Raw genomic sequence first — 23,732 nt, 5'->3', positions numbered from 1 at the left:
AACTAATAACAATATAATGAAATTTCAAATAAGTCCTGTAAGTACTTACTGATATAAATCCATTTTGATTACAATCAGGAGAGGTAATCAGATATAAAATAACTCTGGAACCTATGATTGGATCTGATTTGTCATGGAATCCAAGATTTATTGTTGTTGAAGATATTCTGGAAGTTTGTATCAAATAAAACCATAAATGAAGTATCTATATGGCTGCAAAAGCCAAAATAGCCAATTTTGGACATTTAAGGGGCTATAACTCTGGAACCCATGATGAAATCTGGCCAGTTCAAAAAAAAAAGGAACAAAGATCTTGTGGTGACACAAGTTGTGTGCAAGTTTGGTTAAAATCAAATCATAAATGAAGCTCCTATTGTGCAGACAAGGTCAAAATAGCTAATTTTGGCCCTTTCAGGGGCCATAACTCTAGAACCCATTATGGGATCTGGCAGGTTCAACAAAGGAACTGAGATCTTATGGCAACACAAGTTGTGTGCAAGTTTGATTAAATTCAAATCATAAATGAAGCTGCTATTGTGCAGACAAGGTCAAAATAGCCAATTCTGGCCCTTTCAGGGGCCATAACTCTGGAACCCATAATGAAATCAGTTCAAAAAAGGAACCGAGATGTTATGGTGATACAAGTTGTGTGCAAGTTTGGTTAAAATACAATCATAAATGAAGCTGCTATTGTGCAGACAAGGTCAAAAGAGCTAATTCTGGCCCTTTCAGGGGCCATAACTCTGGAACCCATATTGGAATCTGACAAGTTCAAGAAAGGATCCAAGATCTTATGGTGATACAAGTTGTGTGCCAGTTTCGTAAAAATCAAATCATAAATAAAGCTGCTATTGTGCAGACAAGGTCAAAACAGCTAATTTTGGCCCTTTCAGGGGCCATAACTCTGAAACGCATAATGGGATCTGGTCAGTTCAAGAAAGGAACCGTGACCTTATGGTGATACAAGTTGTGTGCAAGTTTGGTTAAAATAAAATCATAAATGAAACCACTATCGTGCAGACAAGAAATTGTTGATGCACGGACGGACGCATGGAATGACGGCGGACGAAGGGTGATCACAAAAGCTAACCTTGTCACTATGTGACAGGTGAGCTAAAAACTAATCTGTTGGTAAGTAAAGAGTCCATTCTTATCTTATCTTTCACATTATAATCATTTATTTTGTAGCTGTGAACTTTACATAATTAACCCAAAATCAATTTGAATATTTATTTGAGAAGGCAATGTAACAATTTTTTTTAAATATAGTAATCAATAATGGTAGTTGTTATGTGCAACCCAAACTGTAAATAATCTAAAAAAAAAAAGAAAGAAAAAAAGACCACAGTAAAAAGGTATCTAACCCATAATGAGTTTGGACACATGAAATATATATTCTAAACCACATGACACTTCAATGTGCAATGTTTCAATACAAGGGCTATAAACGGTTTTTAAGTGAATTTTTAAGACTCAATTCCTTAAAGTCAGAAACATTAGTGGATGATAAATCTAGGTGACACGAAAGCAATTATACAAGGTTAAAAAAGCAATGGCAATATACCAAACAGATCTTGATATACTGACTTTTTCAGAAAAGTAAATAAGGCATAACAAGAGAGCCAGGATAGCCCTAGGTCGCTCACCTGTGTAACACACCATAACAGTGTATACACATTTTTTACTTAGCGATTACATGGAAACAAATATCTTGACCAATATTCAGTAAGACTGGACCAAAACTCTTGGCAAACTTCAAGCATTTTCTTTGACTTTACTTCTTCCATATATAACCCTAGGTGGATCATTTGAACAATCTCGGTAGAGGACCACTGGATGATGCTACATACCAAATATTAAAGCCCTAGTTCATGTGGTTTTGTACAAGAAGATTTTCAAAGTTTTCCCTATATAAGTCTATATAAACCACTTGACTTCCGAGGTGGAACCATATTTGATCCTGGGGGATAATTTGAACAATCTTAGTAGAGGACCACTAAATGATGCTACATACCAGATATCAAAGCCCTAGGCCCTTTGGTTTCGGACAAAAAGATTTTTAAAGTTCTTTCTGCAACCAGACTTCTGCATGGAATTCAATTTTTTGTTAACAATTCTGAAAGAGGGGAGACCAAAGGATCTTTCATATACAATGGTTTTCAAGAAAAAGATTCTTTGACAAAATTTTGATATGACAACGACGGACGTGTCAAGACGGACAACAGACACTGAGCGGTCACAATAGCTCACCATGAGTCTTTGGCTCACGTGATCTAAAAGTGTTGCAAGTTGAAATCAGACAATGGCAGGTTGAATAACTAATCCAATTCTTGCAAGTAACTGAAAATATGTTAGTTTCAACCATGCTTTAAACTAGTGAGTAATGTGGTTCATTTACATATAGTATAAAAACTATAACTTATATAATAATAATGTAAACTTCATTCATACATACACATGCAAATAGCACAGGCTGCTCTGTGTGCTTATCTGTTAAGGTAGTGGTCCATTTTAGTAATATCTACAGAATTGAATAAATTTGATACAGTTCAAAATGTTTACCACACGGTTGCAACAAATTTTCCTGAATTTTATCTTTATTTTTGTATTTTATATTTTCTACCTCAAGTAAATAGTAATGCCAAGAAAATATGCCATGCAACTGATTGTTTTCAATCATTTTAACCATTCAAATAGTAATTAATGGATTATTAATTGTACCACTTCAAGATCTTTAAACTAAAGCAATAATAAATATTGAAAAACAGTTAAACTAACTTTATTAAAGAAATATAAACATGATACAGTTTGGTCTTAGTGTACCTTGATCTACTCACTCCAGAAACAGTCAAAGTAGGTTTATTGCACAGAAAATGTGAACTCTTTATAGGATGTACACTTTTTACAGGACTATAACTTTAATTGCTACTTCTATGCAAAAAAATTCTCATTAACATATAATATACTGAAATATTTTTTGTTACTTGACACTGTTTGTGTAAACCTAAGACAATATTGACAGGATAATAAAATATAAGATTTTTGATGTTAACAGTTGTTGATATAATAATCTTTTTTGCAAGTCCCCTAAATCCTGTAAATTAAGTTCATAAAGCAAATTACATTTCAAAAACATTTTGGTATTACCATAAGAATCATGGCAACTGGTACTTGTTAAGTGAAACAGCAGCATGTGACATCCATAAATAAAATGTACTATAAAGTAATTCTCAGTGTGAGATACAGCACTGTTAAATGTAACATTTAGGGATCATGCAATACAAAAATTAAATAAAAAATATATGATATATAAACAATTTGTATGTTTAAAGCAAACATTTAATGATAATTTCCTTGAAATCTACATCTAATTCAACATTTTTATTGAAATCAGAAACAAATTATTTTAATACAATGAAATCAACAACAGCTCTGAAGCTGTAATTTTATAGATTTCATTGCAGAAGGATCTATGAACAGTAATGGGAATTGTAACATCCTATATCTAAACTTGCATTCTCATGAACTTTTCACTTACTACCAATAATGAAGCATTCTTTGACACGTTTCATCAAGTTCTCCCAAAGGGTTCATGTATATTATTTTCTTCAGCTTTGGCTGTATTATCTTACAGATACAAGTCAAAGTTAGTTAATTTGTAAGATCACAAGCTTTGGTACAAATCAAATGGTAAATAGTGTATTTTTCCAAATACTTATGATGACCTGCTGTCAAAAAAAAATCAAATTTAACAGAACAAGTGAATGAAATATTGCCATACATGGAAGGCACCTTATTTCCTCTGTTGCACAGTAACATAATAATCTGATATCTGTCAATAATGAATAAACAATACTGTGCTATATATACAACAAGTTATAAAAAACACGTATTTGATTAAAATTCGTATATATAAAATCTTACAGTTGTTTTCATATTGAAATTTTTCTTTGCCAATTGTCAAAAATGTATAATACAAGTTGTTTATAAAAAAATTCTATTTTACTCCAAACAAAAATCCTTTCCAGGTAGAGATAGGTCAAAATACTTCTAAAAATTGGATGTAACATGCCAATATTCTCAATATTTCCCTACAGTCTGTTACAATTTTAGCTATTTATAGTTACAACAGGACATAATTATAAAACAAGAGGGCCATGATGGCCCTATACCGCTCACCTGTTATCATTGCACTTCAGGACAAGAAGGTCCTCAGAAAAAATTTCTAACTCCAAAGGACAGCTATTTATAGTAACGTAAAAGGGAAGTATTTAAAAAATAATTATTGTAAGTGATCAAAAGAAGGATCTGCCAAATAAATCTGTTGACATAAATGAAATTTCAGATCAGTATCTTCATTAGTTACAGAGATATACCCATTTTAATTTGAAATAAAGGGAGGTAATTTGACATAAAATCAGTCCATAGTTATCTACCCTGATTGGCTCAGTCCAACTAATGACAATAACGAAATTTCAAATAATTCCTATAAGGACTTACTGATATAAATCCATTTTGATTACAATCAGGGAAGGTAATCAGATATAAAATAACTCTGGAACCTACGATTGGATAGGATTTGTCATGGAATCCAAGATTTATTGTTGTTGAAAATATTTAGGAAGTTTGTATCAAATAAAACCATAAATGAAGTATCTTTATGGCTGCAAAAGCCAAACTAGCCAATTTCGGACCTTTAAGGGGCCATAACTCTGGAACCCATGATGGAATCTGACCAGTTCAAGACAGAAACCAAGATCTTGTGGTAATACAAGTTGTGTGCAAGTTTGGTTAAAATCAAATCATAAATGCAGATAAGGTCAAAATAGCTAATTTTGGACCTTTCAGGGGCCATAACTCTGGAACCCTTTAAGGGATCTGGCCGGTTTAAAAAAGGAATCAAGACCTTATAGTGACACAAGTTTTGTGCAAGTTTTATTAAATTCAAATCATAAATGAAGCTGCTATTGTGCAGACAAGGTCAAAATAGCTAATTCTGGCCCTTTCAGGGGCCATAACTCTGGAACCCATAATGGGACCTGGCCAGTTGAAGAAAGGAACCAAGATCTTATGGTGATACAAGTTGTGTGCAAGTTTGGTTAAAATAAAATCATAAATGAAACCACTATCGTGCAGACAAGAAATTGTTGACGGACTGACGACGGACGGCGGGTGATCACAAAAGCTCACCTTATCAATATGTGACAGGTGAGCTAAAGAGAGTGCATCATAGTGGTGAACATAATTGCAAAGCTACATCAAAATCCCTTGATGCATTAAGAAGAAATCCTCTGGACATAGTCATTCTTGAATTTGGTATTTGACATCCAAATGTGACCTTGACCTAAGACCTAGGTACCTGCTTTTTGAGCAAAACAATCCATCTCATGGTAGTGAACATGTATGCCAAGTCATATCAAAATACCTCCATGCATGAAGAAGTGTTCCAGAAAATGTCATTCTTGTATCTAAACTTTGGCATCTACGTGTGACCTTTACCTCTGACTTAGGGACCAGGTTCTTGTGCATGACACTCCGTGGTGAACATCTGCGCCAAGTAATATTAATTAAAAACCTGTTTTGAATGACAAACTTATACACTAGACAGGAATACTGTTAAACTGAACTTTGATCACAAACTGTGACCTTGACCTTTAAGTCTGGGTTCTGAGTGTTGCGCATGACAAATGATCTCACCATGGGGAACATTTATGCCAACTAATATTACAAGAGCTGTCAGTGGACAGCATGCTCGACTAATCTCAGTGCTTGATAGTATAATACTAGCTATGAGTAAAACTTTAACATTACTATAAGCATATTCTAAGTCGAAAAGGGGCCATAATTCAGTCAAAATGCTTGATAGAGTTTCCTTCTCCTTTTTACAGACTTGGATCATGATGGTAAACAAGTATGCAAAATATGAAAGCATTATCTCAATGGACTTTGAAAATATTTGGGGTGGTACGCAAACTTTAGCATTTGTGTGAAGCTCACGCCAATGCCGGGGTTAGCATGATAGCTCCACCATTTTTCGAACAGTCAAGCTAAAAATCCCTTGATGGATGACAGAGTTCTGGACCAAACAGGAAAAAGAAACCTTTGACATGTTGTATCATCATGGGAAACATTTGTACCAAGTAATATTAAAATATCTTCATTGATGGCAGAGTTATGGACAGGACACGAAACAGACCTTGTTCATGCCATGTTATAGTTTGAATGTCATATGTGACCTTTACCTTTTTAGAGCTAGGGGTCTGAACATTTTGACAGACATGCCTTATTATAAGGCACATTTGTGCCCTGTAATATTAAAATTCCTTCAGGACTGGACAGAAAATGTCCTGTTGACCTTTGACCTCAAATTGTAACCTTGAACTTAATGCTAGTGGTGCAGGTTTTGCGCATGACAAGTCATCTTGTCACGGGGAGTATTTGTGACAAGTAATCTTAAAATCCCCTTGTGAATGACTGTGTTATGGACCAAACACAAAATACAGACTGATGGATGGAAAAACACATTCCTGTAGACCCTGAAACTGGTTTTTCAATCAGTAGTGGACAAATAAACTTTTCAGATCAGCATTCCTAAAGTGTACAAATGTTGACATTAGGTACTGCTTATGAATATATTTTGAAATACTGAAACTGTTAATGTGAAATCATTAATATTCGCCGGGGACTTATTTTCGTTATTTCGTGGTCGAGTCAATCAAAGAAATTTAATCCCAGCAAACAAGTAAAATTCACATTCATTTTATATTCAACAGTTGAAATCCAAGAATTCATATCCCCACAAAATTGCTGTTTTGACCAAAACCACTGTAACGAAATTTCATGTCCACGAAAATAAATGATTTTACAGATTGTGAATATATGTTGGTTATTTGACATACACGCCTTGAAATACACTCAAAGTACAAATAACTAAAATTCATGTTAACTATAGACAACAACTGCAAATTATGTAAGCTTAAAGCCACATGCCTCTAGACTTGGCTCAAAAATAATCTTTCTTTCAATATGAAGTCTGTTCCTTCATATTATGAACATTAGAATATGCAGTTTTGCTTCTAAATTATTTCTACATTTAACAAGAGCTTTCAGAAGACAGCAACGCTCGACTATTCAACAGCCTTGTAGACTGAATGAATAAGGAAGTCGAAAAAAAGGCATAATTTAGTATAACAAGAGTGCCAAAATGTCACAATATACGCCCATCGCAGCGATTATCTTTACTCTAGCACCTGTATTTGCAAATGAAATTTAAATTTTGTGGTTGTTTAGTATTAATCATTGCAAGTCTTTTGTTTTTCTAAGTCAACCAAAAAAACTCGTAGAGATACCTTAAAATACACCTAAAGTTGGAAAATAACATTATGTTGCACCACAGAAAAGTGGTCTTGGTTTTCCCCTACAGTCAATTACAAAAAAGTTACAATATAAGTTATTTATAGTAACAACTCAGGGTACTTTACTTAAAAAAAAAAAATCACCCGAAAAATTGTAATTCAACAAAAAATTCTTTACCAGGTAGAGACTGGTCAAAATACACCTCAAAATTGGATACAGCATGCTTGTTGTACTACCAAAAAGTGGTCTCGATTTTTCCCTACGACTATTAATGAAAAAGTTACAATATAAGCTATTTAAAGTAACAACAAAGGGAAGTAATTCTAAGGGAACTGCGTCTCATGATAGTGCACAATTGTGTCAAATTACATCAAAATCCCTCCATGCAGGAAAAAGAAATGCTTCGGACAAAGTCATCCTTGTATCTGACCTTGGCCCCTAAGTGTGACCTTGGCCTTAGACCTAGGGACCTGGTTCTTGCACATGACACTTTGTCTCGTGGTGTTGAACATTTGTGCAAAGTTATATCAAAATCCCTCTATGCATGAGGAAGAAATGCGGCGGACAAGGTTTTCATTCTTGTATCCTTGGATCGCTAAGTGTGACCTTTGACCTTAGACCTAGGGACCTGGTTAATATGCATGACACTCTGTCTCATGATGATGAACAATTATGCCAACTTTCATCAAAATCCCTCCATGCATGTAGAAGATATGCTCTGGACAAAGTTTTTGGATGCTGCCCGCCCGCCACAGGCGTTCCCATAATACGCATATAAAAAGCAAAATAGGGTTATGTGACGTGCATTGTGCTTCTCACCTCATGACAGTGGACGATTGTGTGATGTTTCAATCCATTCCCATAAGTGCGTACTAAGATAACATCTTACATATAAGAATTTAACCAAAAACTCCTAACTTGAAAAAGGGGCATAATTTTGTAAAATGTAAAGTTGAGTTATTGACCCTATGCACTGCATGTCATATCTTGACAGTGAACAAGTGTGTGCAGTTTCAATCCTTTTCCATAAGTGGATACTGAGATATCAGCTTACATACAAAAACTTAACCAAAAATTTCTATGTTCAAAAAAGGGCATATTTACTTTGTGCATGTCAGATCATGACAGTGAACAAGTGTGTGAAGTTTCAATCCATTCCCATTAGTGGTTACTGAAATACCAACTTATATACAAAACCTTAACCAAAAATTTCTAAGTCGAAAAAGGGGCATAATTTGGTAAAAAAGCAAAATAGAGTTATGGAACCTCTGCAATGTAAGTCAGTTTATCACAGTGAATAAGTGTGTGAAGTTTCAATCCATTCCCGCAAGTGGTTGGTGAGATAGCAGCTTACTTACAAAAACTTAACCAATTGGGGATGCGGACGCCGACGCATGGGCGAGTCCAATAGCTCTACTATTCTATGAATAGTCTAGCTATAAATCATGAAAAAGATAGGATCAAATCAGGAATTGAACCCGTACTGCCACGGCAATAAGACATTTTCCCGTCGTTGTAGCCAATAGCGCTGTGGCTAAAGTAATTAATTACTTCAAAATATAAATAATAATCAAGACAGTGTAACTGGAGTAAATGCGTGACAACCGCCTTTTTCATTGTTAAAACAGCAAATTCTCATGTGTTTCCGTAATATATAGTTTGTCAGTTATTGTTTTCAAGCCTTCTTAAGAGATGTAGCATTTATTTCAAGATATATGAAATAAAATTTTTTCCTTTGGCAAACAATCTGGAGGCATGTGCTGTAAGAAAAGCAAAACAATATCACAAACAAGTGAATGAAGTATTGCCATACAATACAAAGTACCCTACTGGAAGGCACATAATTATCTCTACTACAGTAAAACGCAATGAAATGACATCTGTCAATAATGTATTGACAATATTGTACTATATAATACAATATGTTATAACAAAATACTTGTGGACAGGTCGAGGGACAAACGGGCAGACAGAAAGATGCACAGAATGATAGACCGACAGATGGAAAAGTGCATTCCTATAATCCCCGAAACTGGTTTGCAACCAGTACAGTGCTTTAGGGTATAGCGGAATTTAGGGTATAGGGGATAGGTTGATAAATTTTGCATTTAGACTTGAATTATTGTATAAATTTTCATGTTATTCTTTTACTGGCATGCAAACAGACAGTATGAAATACATTTTAAATGTTTGCTTGTTGTGTTATTTTTCATATGTCATCAAATAAAAATCGAGGCTATCCGTTACTGACTAAATCAGTGTGTATGTAAAAAACATCAATGAATGAAAAGTATTTGATAGAAATTTAAAAAGCTGAAAGTTTTTGAAAAGATAATACATTATTATTCTGATTTATAGTAAAAATTCTTGGGAAGTTTGTTTAGATGTGGATTTTAAACTAATAATGGAAAAAATGACCAAAGCTATTCTGTACACCCTAAACCAGCACGTATATAAACAATAGCATGGAGAGAAAAATCACATGAATTTCTATTAAATGCTGAATGTTTTGAAAAGAATAGCTGTTTTCTGTCTGATATACAGAAAATAACTACTGAAATCTGTTTCTTTGAATTAGAATGCAGGAAAAATTAGTTAGCTATCTGCTATACCCTAAAGCACTGTAGGGGACTAATAACTGCAAGATGACATGACTTTTGTTGAAAAAGATTTATAAAACCTACAAGAAGGGCTACATTTTTTCTAATAAGGAAAATGAAAACCTACCACAAGAACCCAGTGCACTCCACCTTCATTAACTGCACAAATACATGTATCATGTATGCCCAGAACAGTCTGCAAAAAACGATGGATTATAAAATGTAAAACAGTCTAGCAGAAACCTTACAATAATGGTCCTCCTATTCTTCATTCGCAGCATGGCTGTCCAGTTACCGTATAGTGATATTCTATGAATGGTCATAAAAAGGGAAGCATTATCTGTAAATACATACATTTCCATATAAATAGATTTGGAATTAAAACTGAATATCCAAATATAAACTCAAATGGCAAACATTTATTACAAATGAAGAATTTAGAGTCAATGAAATGTATACATGTCTTACACATATAAGAACCAAGTCGCAGATTTCAAGAACATACAAAGTCATTTTAACTATAGACCTAGTATGCAGTATCACTTCAGTAACACCTTTTCATATTGACAAGTTGAAAACATTTTTCTCCCAGTTACTGGCAAGTGATCCATTGTCTGAGAGAGGTGATTTGCAGTCGAATAGTAGTATTACTTAATACAGATTATACTTAAATATGAACAGGTTATTTAAATCATAACAGTTTTTCATTCACTGTACAGACTTGTCACTGATTTGCTTTTATATCAGTAAAGTTAGTCAAATATGGTACAAATGAAATCCTTGCCCTCAATTAGCTAAAATGATCAAAATGGGCCAAAATAGCCTAAAAGATTGGTTCAGATTCAGGTTTTTAAGTAATACTTACATTAGTAAGGAAGCTATGCATTGAAGAATTTCCAGTAAATATAGCTGTTGCAACAACACAGTTTATATGAAGAATATCACTTCCTTTCACCAACAAGGATAAGTATGCATCTATCAGCTACAAAAAATGAAAAAGAAATATAGACCAAGTCAGATGCATGCTTAATCTGCAGAAAAGCCTGTATCCATATACAAAGTTTAATCAACTAGCATGTATACTGTAAATATTGTTGTACAGTTAATATTAGACGAAACATATTTGCAAACAAGTAGACGGAATGAGAAAAGAAGACATTCCTATTGCCCTGTCTTGTGTTCTACTAAAACATTACAAAAGCTATGAAACTACTTAGAAAGAAGCAAGGTTTTTTACAGGAAAAATAAAGCTTTTACCTCATCTGATAAGGTTGATTTCAAATAGTGAAGACTGGCTTTTGTTACTGTAAAAGGACCTATCTGCACCACTGGCTCATCACTACCAGGACCTTCCCAAATTTCCTGAAGAGCTGAAAACATCAATGAACATTTACTAAAACAAGGAGCTGCGTTCAATAAACGCTTGATGCCCACTGTGGCATCCTTGTCAATACAAAGCAACCTAAGTCCAAAACAAGGTCAAGGTCAAACTGAGGTCAGCTGATGTTTAAAGATGAGGAATGGTCATAGGTTACATCTGCATTAGTATCAAATCATTGTAGTAATGGGTATTGATGCTACACGAAATGGTCCAATTTGGTTAACCTCATACGGACGGACGGACAGGACTATCAGTATATGCCTCCAGCATCAATACATGCCAAGCACATAAAAATTCTCTTTCATTGCTGAAACAAAAGCAGTTATTACAATATATCATTTTGTACACAGACATAAATGTACAGGTATATATTTATACAGAAAATTTTGGCATTACATAACAATGAAAGTAAACAATATAATACCAAAACAGCTGACCTTGGGTATAATGGGCCCAACACATGCACATACTTTTTTTATATGCTGGACAATTTTTATGTGAACTTGCAGTAAGATATACGCAATAGTAACAAAGATATGACACAAAAACAAAGGTTGCTGAAAAATCTTTAACATTAAAAATACCCGAAGTATTACACCTTGGTGACCTTGACTAGGGATATAATGATTAAGACCCTATACATACATTGATATGATATAAGCAATAGTAACAAAGGCTGCCAAAATATTTTAACCATGAAGGGTCACGCGATGCCAGGGCAAGTAGAAAAGCTCCCCTTCCCACTAGTCTCCGCTAGTGCAGCTAAAAATCTAATATAAACAAAAGGGACATGATGGCCCTATATCGCTCACCTGCTATCATTGCAATTGAGGACAAGAAGGTCCTCAGAAAAAGTATCTAAGTCCAAAGGACAGGAACAACAAAGGGAAGGAATTTAACCAAAAAGAAAAATCTTACAAGGTATAGATGTGTTAAAATACACCTAAAAATTCGAGGTACCATCCATGTTGTACCACAGAAAACTGAACTCGTGTTTTTCCTATGGCTAATAATAAAAAAAGTTACTAAAATAAGCTATTTATAGTAACTTAAAAGGGAAGTAATTAAAACAAGAGCTGTCTCCATAGGATGACACATGCCCCCGATGGCACTTTGAATGAATAGTTATGGCCGAGTTTAGGACCTTTGACCTACGGACCTGGGTCTTGCGCGCGACACGTCGTCTTACTGTGTCAGACATTCATGCTTAGTTATTTTAAAATCCATGCATGAATGACAAAGATATGGACCGGACACGCCCATCAATGCACTATCATGAAAAATGACCTTTAACGTCTAAGTGTGACCTTGACCTTTGAGCTACGGACCTGGGTCTTGCGTGCGACACGTTGTCTTACTGTGGTACACATTCATGCCAAGTTATTTGAAAATCCATCCATCGATGACAAATATATGGACCGGATACGAATGCACTATCATGAAAAATGACCTTTAACGTCTAAGTGTGACCTTGACCTTTGAGCTACGGACCTGGGTCTTGCGCGCAACACGTCGTCTTACTGTGGTACACATTCATGCCAAGTTATTTGAAAATCCATCCATGGATGACAAAGATATGGACCAGACACGAATGCACTATATGAAAAATGACCTTTAACGTCTAAGTGTGACCTTGACCTTTGAGCTACGGACCTGGGTCTTGCGTGCGACACGTCGTCTTACTGTGGTACACATTCATGCCAAGTTATTTGAAAATCCATCCATCGATGACAAAGATATGGACCGGACACGAAAATTGCGGACAGACTGACAAAACGACAGACGGTTCAAAAACTATATGCCTCCCTTCGGGGGCATAAAAGTAAATAAATATTGTAAGTGGACAAAAGAAGGATCTGCCAAATAAATCTGTTGACATAAATGAAATTTCAGATCAGTATCTTCATTAGTTATGGAGATATAACAATTTTAATTTGAAATAAAGGGAGATAATTTGACATGAAATCAGTCCATAGTTATCTACCATGATTGTCTCAGTCAAACTAATAACAATATAATGAAATTTCAAATAAGTCCTGTAAGTTCTTACTGATATAAATCCATTTTGATTACAGTCAGGGGAGGTAATAAGATATAAAATAACTCTGGAACATATGATTGGATCTGACAGGTTCATCATGGAATCCAAGATTTATTCCTGTTGAAGATATTTTGGAAGTTTGTATCAAATAAAACCATAAATGAAGTCTCTATATGGCTGCAAAAGCCAAAATAGCTAATTTTGCACCTTTAAGGGGCCATAACTCTGGACCCAAAGACGACAAAATCTGGCCAGTTGAAGAAAGGAAGCAAGATCTTGTGGCGATACAAGTTGTGTGCAAGTTTGGTTAAAATCAAATCATAAATGAAGCTGCTATTGTGCAGACAAGGTCAAAATAGCTAATTTTGGCCCTTTCAGGGGCCATAACTCTAGAACCCATTATGGGATTTTGCCAGTTCAAGAAAGGAACACAAGTGACACAAGTTTTGTGCAAGTTTGATTAAATTCAAATAATAAATAAAGCTGCTATTGTGTAGACAAGGTCAAAATAGCTAATTCTGGCCTTTTCAGGGGCCATCACTCTGGAACCCATAATAGAAACTTGCCAGTTCAAGAAAGGAACCACGATCTTATGGTGATACAAGTTGTGTGCAAGTTTGGTTAAAAGCAAATCATAAATGAAGCTGCTATTGTGCAGACAACATCAAAATAGGTAATTCTGGCCATTTCAGGGGCCATAACTCTGGAACCCATAATGGAATCTGGCCAGTTCGAGAAAGGAGTGATACAAGTTGTGTGCCAGTTTGGTAAAATTCAAATTATAAATAAAGCTGCTATTGTGCAGACAAGGTCAAAATAGCTTATTTTGGCCATTTCAGGGGCCATAACTCTGGAACCCATAATGGGATCTGGCCATTTCAAGAAAGGACCTGTGATCTTATAGTGATACAAGTTGTGTGCAAGTTTGGTTAAAATAAAATCATAAATGAAACCACTATCGTGCAGACAAGAAATTGTTGAAGGACGGACGACGAGTGGTCACAAAAGCTCACCTTGTCACTATGTGAGCTAAAAAGGAAGAACTGTCAAATTTCAAACAGAATTATGGGTTTTGTTTATACGGGTGTAGTCTTTGATAGTAATTAACTAATTTCTTTTTTTTCGAATAGGGGCGGGGGGGGGCTCCATGGCTGAGTGGTCTAAGGTCGCTGACTTCAAATCATTTCCCCCAATCATCGATGTGTGTTCGAGCCTTACTCGGGGTGTTGAATTCTTCATGGGAGAAAGCCATCCAGCTGACAAACGGAATGTCGTAGGTTCTACTCAGGTGCCTGCTCATGATGAAATAAAGCACAGAGGGGCACCTGGGGTCTTCCTCTACCATTAAAGCTGGACAGTCGCAATTGACCTATCATGTGAAACAGTTAATGCCCATTTAATCCAACAACTGTATTAAGTTTAGTCAACAGCTTTGCAAGAAACAGAGCGTACATGAACGAACAGACACCATGACCAAAACGTAATACGTTCCTTTAGATGTATAAAAATTTATTGATATCAAGCAAAGCTGGACAGTAACCACAGGCCTTTATTTATCTGTTTTTAAAAGGCAAACTGACAAATTTACCTCTTCTACACTGCTGGTCCAAATTGCTTTCGTTTGCTGCGTCAATTTGAGAAACCTTTGCTACGTCAATTTGAGAAACCTCTGTTGATTTCGCCTTTTTTTTAATGCCTTTTTCTGCATGTGTTTTGAACTTCTCTGTTTTTTTCCCAGTCAATCTTTTGATTTTTCTGATTTTTCTTTGTCGATTTTTCCGGAGCGGTAACCGATTCAGTTTTGGTATGTTTTTCATTAAGAAAGTGTTCAAGCTGTTCAATTTGGAATGTGTTTCTTGTAGAATTTCTATGTTGTTTACACAGTAGATGTTATTTTGAATTTCTGGAATTAGTAAAAGACACTTTTTCTGCATATTCAAGAATGACTCTTCTGTGTCTTCTGAGTCTGCATGTAGAGGCTGTGAGCTGGTTTCAATTTCGATGTCTTCATTTGTTAAACTTTGATCAAGAGAGAAACAGTTCTGTCCCGTATAAACAGCATTCAAAGATTCCCAGCTGTAATCAGGGAAATTTAACATCACACCTAAAAGGTGTTTACATGGCCAGTGTTTCTTCTTGAAGTCCAGACAGCTACATACTGGCATCATATTAACAAATGATAATGAATAGGTTATGTCACTGTCTGGACTCCTTAGCTGGCACCTTTCGGGACTGTCAAATGATACATTGCTTTGATCCAGCACTGCAACTTTGGGTGGCATTCTTTGCAGGCAGTGTTTGACGAAATCACTCGGTCGGTTTCTTAAAAATTCTGGCACATTGTCAGAGTACAGCTTACTAGTGCTACTGGCTTTAGCGTTCTTCTCTTTATACCTAGAACCAAAATAAATTTAAGATATTTGAGAGCAAGGTTGCCAGACTGTCACAATAAATGCCCATCATAGCAAATATCTTTACACTATTAGTACCTGCATCTACACTTAACAAAATTCCTAATTGGTCACTTTATAATGGATTACTATTTTGTAAATAATGCATGCATTTACAAGAAATTTCTCATACCGACATTTGAATAGGTATTGCAGCTAATTATTGTTTTATTTTGGCCGACTCAAGGCCAACGTAACCGCATTAGGCGTTTTGACCGATATTGCATATTTTGCACGTGCAAGGCATGCACACCAATATGCATATGTTAGTGAACATTTTGGGCATTACTGACGGAAGTCCTACCAGAAAAACACATAATATTGTGAAATTGACACAAGAGCAATGCGCCCCGGCTGTCGGAATTTTACAATAAAACTCAAAATCTGTCACTTTATTTAATTGATCTTGAGTTAAATTTTGCCAAAAGAGCACGGATGGTAGATAACCAACGAGTGAAGGTTCTTGTAAACGGAAATAAGGTTAAAAATGGAAATAACCATGAAAATAACAACTTAAGACAAATTATATCAAAATTCTTTTGAAATTGCAAAAATAATTACACATGTGTCGTACATGTGTCCCGGCTAGCAACATTCCGACAGCTCGATCGCGTTGCCTTTGTGTCAATTTCACTATGATATGTGTTTTTCTAATAGGACATTCGTCAGGAATTCCAAAAGTGTAAACAAACACGTGCATGTTGGTGCACATGTCCTGCACATTCAAAATATGTAATGTCAGTCAAAACGCCTACTTCGGTTACTTTGGCTGTGAGTCAACATATACAAATCAATAATTAGCTGCAGTACCTATTCAAATGTCGGTATGTGAAATTTCGGGTTAATACATGCATTATTAACAAAATAGTAAAAAAGTATAAACTGACCAATTAGGAATTTTGTTGAGAGTTTAAATGGATTTTTATTACTGTAATTGTCAGATTTGTATTTTTTGTATTTTCTTTACTGAACAAACAAAAGCTGTCACTAATGGAGACAAATGCCGTAGCAGCGTCTTGAACTTTGACTTGATGATCTTGACCTTTGACCTGGTGACAACTCAATAAGTACTATTAGCATGTGAAGTTTGAAGGTCCTGGGTGTAGTGGTTTGTGAGTAAAGTGCCTTCATGCAAAAAGTCTACGTTGTGATGAACGAACAAAGTAACGAATGGACGGACAGTTGAAAACTAATATTTCATAATATACACCTCAAATTTTATAATAACATCTATGTTGTACAAAATAAAACTGCTATTAATTTTTCCCAATCGTCAAGTATAATAACATTATAATTTAAGGCTTTATAGTAAAAAGACAGTGAAGTTAGTCTTAACACGGCAGTCTGAAAGACAGCTAAATCCCCTGCCACTGTTACGGATAGTGAAATGGTAAACCTTTGACCTTTACCTGTGACCTTCACCTTGAACTGACATGGCTGACTCCTGAATTCTGCAAGTTGTTCTGATGATGTTTTCATTTCACCAAAGTTTGATAGGAATCTTCAAGGGGATTAGGAGATAAAGAGCAGACAGAAAATCAAAGGCTCAAAGAAGGCTCAACCCTATGTTATGACCTTGAGTCGGCATGGCTGACCTATTCGTTCTGCACATCGCCTTTATGAGGTGATCATTTCACCGAAGTGTAATGAAGTTCCTTCGGGGGGTTTAGGAGATACAGAGCAGACACAAAATGGAAGGTTCAATAATTTGACCTCGAGTTGAGACCGAGACCCGACAAGGCTGATTCATGAGTTCTGCACATCGTCTTGATGAGGCAATCATTTGAATCAAGTGTTATAAAATTCCTTCAAGGGGTTTTGGAGATAAAGAGCAGACACTAAATGGAAGGCTCAAACCTTAGACTTTTAGTTGTGACCTTGACCTTGAGCCCACGCGGATGATTCTGAGTTATGCACATCAGATTGATGAAGTGATCATTTGACCCAAATGTCATGAAAATCCTCCAAGTGATGAAGGAGATGTGGAACGGCCACGAAAGTGTTACAGACAGACAGACAGACGAACAGCCCACGGAGATCATTCCTATGGTGGGGAATTCAAAACAAGAGGGTCATGATGACCCTGGATCGCCTACTTGAGTAATATTAGCTACATGTTTCAAATATCAAACTGATGCTAAAATATTAAGAAAGTCAGTACATCACATTCATGGTAAATGAATTTCAGTTTTACTATTTATGTGCAAAACTGTGTATATCATCAAAATTTCAAGGCTGTATCTTAAAAACAATAAGCAGGTCAGTAGGTCAAGGTCACAGTCAAGTGACATCATATTACTTAGGGTCATCAGGTAATTATAATTAAACAGTATTGGAAATATGATCAGATGATTTTTTATGTATTTTTTCCTATATAACTCACATAATAACTAAGTGACCCCAGGGCGGGGCCTCTTATAAACCCAGGGTAATAATTTGAACAATTTTGGTAGAGGAATACTAGACAATGCATCATACCAAATATCAAAAGCATAGGTTGTATGGTTTCTGACAAGAAGATTTTTAAAGCTTTTTCCTATGTAAGTCTATATAAAACTATAGGGCAGTGCCTCTTTTCACCCTAGGGGTACAATTTGAACAAGGCAGTCTGAAAGACAGCTAAATCCCCCGCCACTTCTATGGATAGTGAAAGGGTAAACCTTTGATTTTAGCTGTGACCTTGACCTTGAACTGACATGTCTGACTCATGAATTCTGCACAACGTCTTGATGAGGTGATCATTTGACCCAAGTGTTATGAAAATCCTTCAAGGGGTTTAGGAGATACAGAGCTGAAACCTTTGACCTTCAGTTGTGACCTTGACCTTGAGTTGACATGGCTGACTCATGAGTTCTTGATGAGGTGATCAGTTGACCCAAGTTTGATGAAAATCCTTCAAGGGGTTTAGGAGATCTACAGAGTGTACACCAAATGGAAGGCTCAAACCTTAGACCCTTAGTTGTGACCTTGACCTTGAGCTGGCATGGTTGACTCATAATTTCTGCACATCGCCTTGATGAGGTGATTGTTTGACCCAAGTTTGATGAAAATCCTTCAAGGGGTTTAGGAGATATAGAGCGGACACAAAATGGAAGGCTCAAACCTTTGACCCTAAGTTGTGACCTTGACCTTGAGCCAGCATGACTGACTCATGGGTTCTGCACATCGTCTTGATGAGGTGATCATTTGACTCAAGTTTTATAAAATTCCTTCCAGGGGTTTAGGAGATATAGAGCGGACACAAAATGGAAGGCTCAAACCTTTGACCTTGAGCCGGCATGGCTGACTCATGGGTTCTGCACATCGTCTTGATGAGGTGATCATTTGACCCAAGTTTTATAAAATTCCTTCAAGGGGTTTAGGAGATATAGAGCGGACACAAAATGGCAGGCTCAAACCTTTGACCTCGAGTTCTGACATTGACCTTGAACCAACAAAGCTGACTCATGGGTTCTGCACATCGTCTTGATGAGGTGATCATTTGACCCAAGTTTCATGAAAATCCTTCAAGGGGTTTAGGAGATATGGACCGGACACGATTTTGTTACTGACAGAAGGACAGACGGAAGGACGGACGCAGACCATTTTCCTATAATCCCTCCGCCACCGAGGGGGATTAACAATTTTGGTTGAGGACCATAATACTATGCTACAAACCAAATATCAAAGATCTAAGTGTTGTGGTTTCAGACAAAAACATATTAAAACTTTTTTCATTTATAAGTCTACTGTAAAATCATTTAATTTCGTGGGCATGAAATTTCGTGGTTTTAGTCAAAAAGGCAATTTCATGGGGATATGAATTCGTGGATTTCAACTTTGCACATAAAATGAATGGGAATTTTACTTGTTCGTTGGGATTATATTTCGTGGATTGACTCAACAACGAAAATTATTCCCCCACGAATATTAATGATTTCACAGTATGTAAAACTTGACCCTATGGGGATAATTTGAAAAATCTTGGTAGAAGACCACTAGATGATGCTAATAACCAAATATCAAAGCCCTAGGCCATATGGTTTTGGACAAGAAGATTTTTTTCAAAGTTTTCCCTATATAAGTCTGTATGAACCATGTGACCAATGGGGTGGGGTCATATTTGACCCTAGGGGGATAATTTGAGCAATTTTGATAGAGGACCACTAGATCATGCTACAAAGCAGATATCAAAGTCCAAGGCCCTGTGGTTTTGGGCAAGAAGTTTTTTGTTGTTTTTTTTTCCTTTTAGTTGCCATGGCAACCAGAGTTCTGCATGTAATTCAATTCTTTGCACAATTTTGAAAGGGTGCACTCAAAGATCATTCTTGTGAAGTTTGGTGTAATTATGCCCAGTGATTTTTAAGAAGACTGCTTTAGAAATGGTTGATGGACAAACGATGCATGACGGATGACGGACATTGAGCGGTCAAAAAAGCTCACCATGAGCATTTGACTCCGATGAGCTAAAATTGTATATTAAAAAATCTTTACCAGATACAGCTACTTCAAGAAACACCTAAATTGTTCTTCTATAAAAGCTATACATAGTAACAACTTGGAAAGTAATATAAATCATGGACCTGGTGCTTTTGCTTTTTTCGTGCCAGGTTATATTATATCCCTCTATGCATGAAGATTAATATTTAGGGCAAAGTCATTATTGTCTTTGACTTTTTACCTGTAAGTGTGATCTTAACTTTGAACCTAGGGATTGATTCTTTAATATGGTACTCTGTACCAAGGTGGTGAAAATTTGTACCAAGTTATAGCAAAATCCCTATGTGCACGAAGACGAAATGCTCTTTCTAAATGTGACTTTTCACTTCTTAGTTTGACACTGAAGATATTCTCCACCAGGGTTATTACCACATGTCCCTTTTCTCAAATGGGTGTATGCAAGTACAATAATACTTAATAATACCTTCAGTACTACTAATGATAATGGCCATTTGCACCCAACAGCTGATTTACTTTTAGAAAAAGCTTAGAAAAACAAATGTACGAGTTAAGGATTATGAACACTTAAATGTTATTACAGTAAAACTAACATTGTAATAGTGTTTCCCGCCAAAGCCAGTATTCTAAATCAAACTTTAACAGGTGGTTTTGGTTTTCAGCTTGTAAATTTTCTCAGCCATAATTAAAAAAAGACTTATGACCTCACTCAACATTAGGACTGGGACAATTTGAAATTGCAACAAACTGGTTAACCAGCTGCCATATTGAAATTAAAACAGTTCACCTTTTACATCGAAGGCATTGTTTTTACCTTATTTCCATTGCTGGACAGTATTTCTCTATTAGAACCTCAACCACTGACTGCAAAGAGCCACCAAACCCATACTTCTTCAGAAAGTTCTCTTTGAATAACCTGTGCTGAACTTCAAGCCCGTTTGTGGTATCATTTCTCAGTGTCATTTCTTCTCGGTTATAATCTACCCATCTCTGTCAAGATATAAGCTGTATTATAGAACCTATTTGGTACATATCACAATACACATGATTGAGCATTCTTATGACAAGATGAAAAAAATTCGATGTTCCTATACTTGAAAAATACTTGAATTTTTTAGTTCACCTCGGGTCTGATCCTGAGATAACTTCCTTTAGCTTTGTTTTTAATTATACATCTCTGGTTTTGCTGCTTCAGTTTTTTTTTATATTTCTCTTTTATGGCAGCTTTTAGGTCTTGATAATCTTTAACACTGATTTTATGAAAGTTTTAATTCAATATTTCTACATTTTATATCTTTATCACTGATTTTATGAAATTTTTCATTCAATATTTATACATTTCACTATACCACTATACCATTTCTATGTCACGAAACATGACTACAGTACAATAAGTGTATTGCCAGACTATTGCGATACATTGAATTCCAATATATTGTTACGCTCTTACATAAAGGGCCATGAATCTAACAAAAGACAGAATTATGGTTCATAAGGTACATATTGTGTTACTGAAGAAATAATAGAGTCCACACCTGTAGTTGTTAAGGTTTTGAGAAATGGGTGACTCAAAACTATTGGTGACAGATCCCATAAGCAGGCCAAAGAATGCCATAGCTGTATGCACAAAAAATCAAACATCATTTGCTTACCTTTACCTAACTGGCCTAGGTCAAAAGGGTGACACATCTTCTCAATATGGTTAACAATTGGGTCAAATTATTTTCAAATCCTTTGATAAATTATAGATTTATGGACCAGACATGATACACCTTTGACTACTAAGAGCGACCTTGACCTTGGAGCTAGGGGTCTACGTCTTGTACATGATGCCTCAACTCCTTACAGGGAACATTTATGCAAAGTTATTTCAAATTCATTTCATCATTGTTAAAGTTATGGACAGGACATGAAACACACCATGCTAACCTTTACCTACACATGCTTGACACTGGATAGGAGCCCGGGTTTTGCTCATGACACACTATCTGATCATAAAGAACATTTATGCCAGGTAAATTCAAAATCATTTAATAAATGCTGTTTGCACTATATATTAGCATAATGACAATAAACATGCATGCAAAGTTAACATCAAATGGTTTAACAAGTTCTGACAAAGCTTTAAGTGAAAAAATTAACCAATAAATTCTAGTTTTCCAACCAACAAAAAAACTATTTCTAACATAATGCAAATCATCATCATTTTCAAAATTTTAACCATGTAATTTCATTTTCCTTTCTTTTCAGTACAAAAAGTTATAGTTCTTTTGTTTCAATATCCCCTATTAATGATAAGTTGTGTTTAATGTCTAAGATAAAAGGAATACTTTTACATTTTTGGAAAAAAAGTTGAAATAAAGATGATCAGGAAGAGGATACTGTGGATTTTTAAGAAATCAGACAGGCTAAAAATGTGATTCATTCTTTTCCTTGGAGTTGGTGACAATACAGGAAACAAAAACTTAACATGTATAGAATTATGAAAATATTTATAATTGTGAAGTACATGTATTATAATTAGAAATCAAATGTGTTTGTTTCCTGTCTCCCTACCTGCCCACTTAAAACGCTGTGCCCCAAAACTTTTTATTGGACAATGCTGGTGAATTTTTTAAGTTGCTATATGACAAGTACATACATTTCAAGTAGGCAAAATAATATGTAAGAAAGATTAAATTCTGTTATTTAATTTCATCCTAATATACAACATAAACAGATCTGTTTCATTTTCACAGAAGAAATATTCTGTAACAAATGATATCTACCTGTAAAAGTATAATAAGCCCACTAAACGAAAAAAAAAGGATTGCCAACCTAACTACCAAACTTTAAACAGTAGGATGGGGAGACAGCAAACAAAGACTTTGTTAAATGTTGCCTGAACTGTACCAAATTAAGACTTCCTTCTTAAAAGAGAACATAACTAAAATAAACAAGCAAATTCAATGAATTGGTTCCCCCGCCGAAAGGGCTTGAGGTGAGGAATGGCAAAAAAATATTTCTGGCAAAAAGTTAAGGATGTAACTAAGAAGCAAATAATTTCATTAGTCAAAATCATTTTAACAGAAAATGAATATTTTTTTTGGGAGAAGGGGGGGGGTACAAAATTTCACTTGTTGATCGTAAATATTGATGGAAAAAAAAAAAATTGGGTGTGGGATGGGAATGCATCATCGGGGTCGTGGGGAAGACCGAGTGGAGAGTGAGAGTGAGGTTGGGGAACGGTACAACTTTGCATGCTAATAAATATTCATGGAACATATGAAAATAAAATAATAAAAACATTTTTTGGGGGGAGGGCAGGGGGAGGGGGTGTGATCAAGGCAAGGTGGTAACGAGGTGTGGGTACAAAACTTCAGATGTTTATACTAAATGTTCATGAAAAAGAATGAAAGAAGTTTAATGAAATTCCACCAATGGGTTGGTTTGTATATTTTTAAACAATTAAAGGGCAATAACTCTAG

At 35.5% G+C, this 23,732-nt stretch overlaps 1 protein-coding gene across 1 annotated transcript in view; it reads right to left on the bottom strand.

The window, feature by feature from the left end:
* Positions 1-23,732, bottom strand: part of LOC128546738 (uncharacterized) — a 47,771-nt gene that overhangs the window by 1,932 nt on the left and 22,107 nt on the right. The window contains exons 11-15 of the mRNA XM_053518020.1: positions 21,080-21,255; positions 14,967-15,772; positions 11,214-11,326; positions 10,822-10,938; positions 10,084-10,152 (exon numbers count right to left, since the gene is read on the bottom strand). Coding sequence (XP_053373995.1) covers positions 10,084-10,152; positions 10,822-10,938; positions 11,214-11,326; positions 14,967-15,772; positions 21,080-21,255 — 1,281 coding nt within the window. The remainder of the gene's footprint in view (positions 1-10,083; positions 10,153-10,821; positions 10,939-11,213; positions 11,327-14,966; positions 15,773-21,079; positions 21,256-23,732) is intronic.

The sequence above is a fragment of the Mercenaria mercenaria genome, chromosome 11 (genome assembly GCF_021730395.1).
Source record: "Mercenaria mercenaria strain notata chromosome 11, MADL_Memer_1, whole genome shotgun sequence".
NCBI classification, from domain to species: Eukaryota; Metazoa; Mollusca; class Bivalvia; order Venerida; family Veneridae; genus Mercenaria; species Mercenaria mercenaria.
The sequence above is the reverse complement of the archived record's forward strand: the minus strand, read 5'-3'. Positions and strand labels throughout refer to the sequence as shown.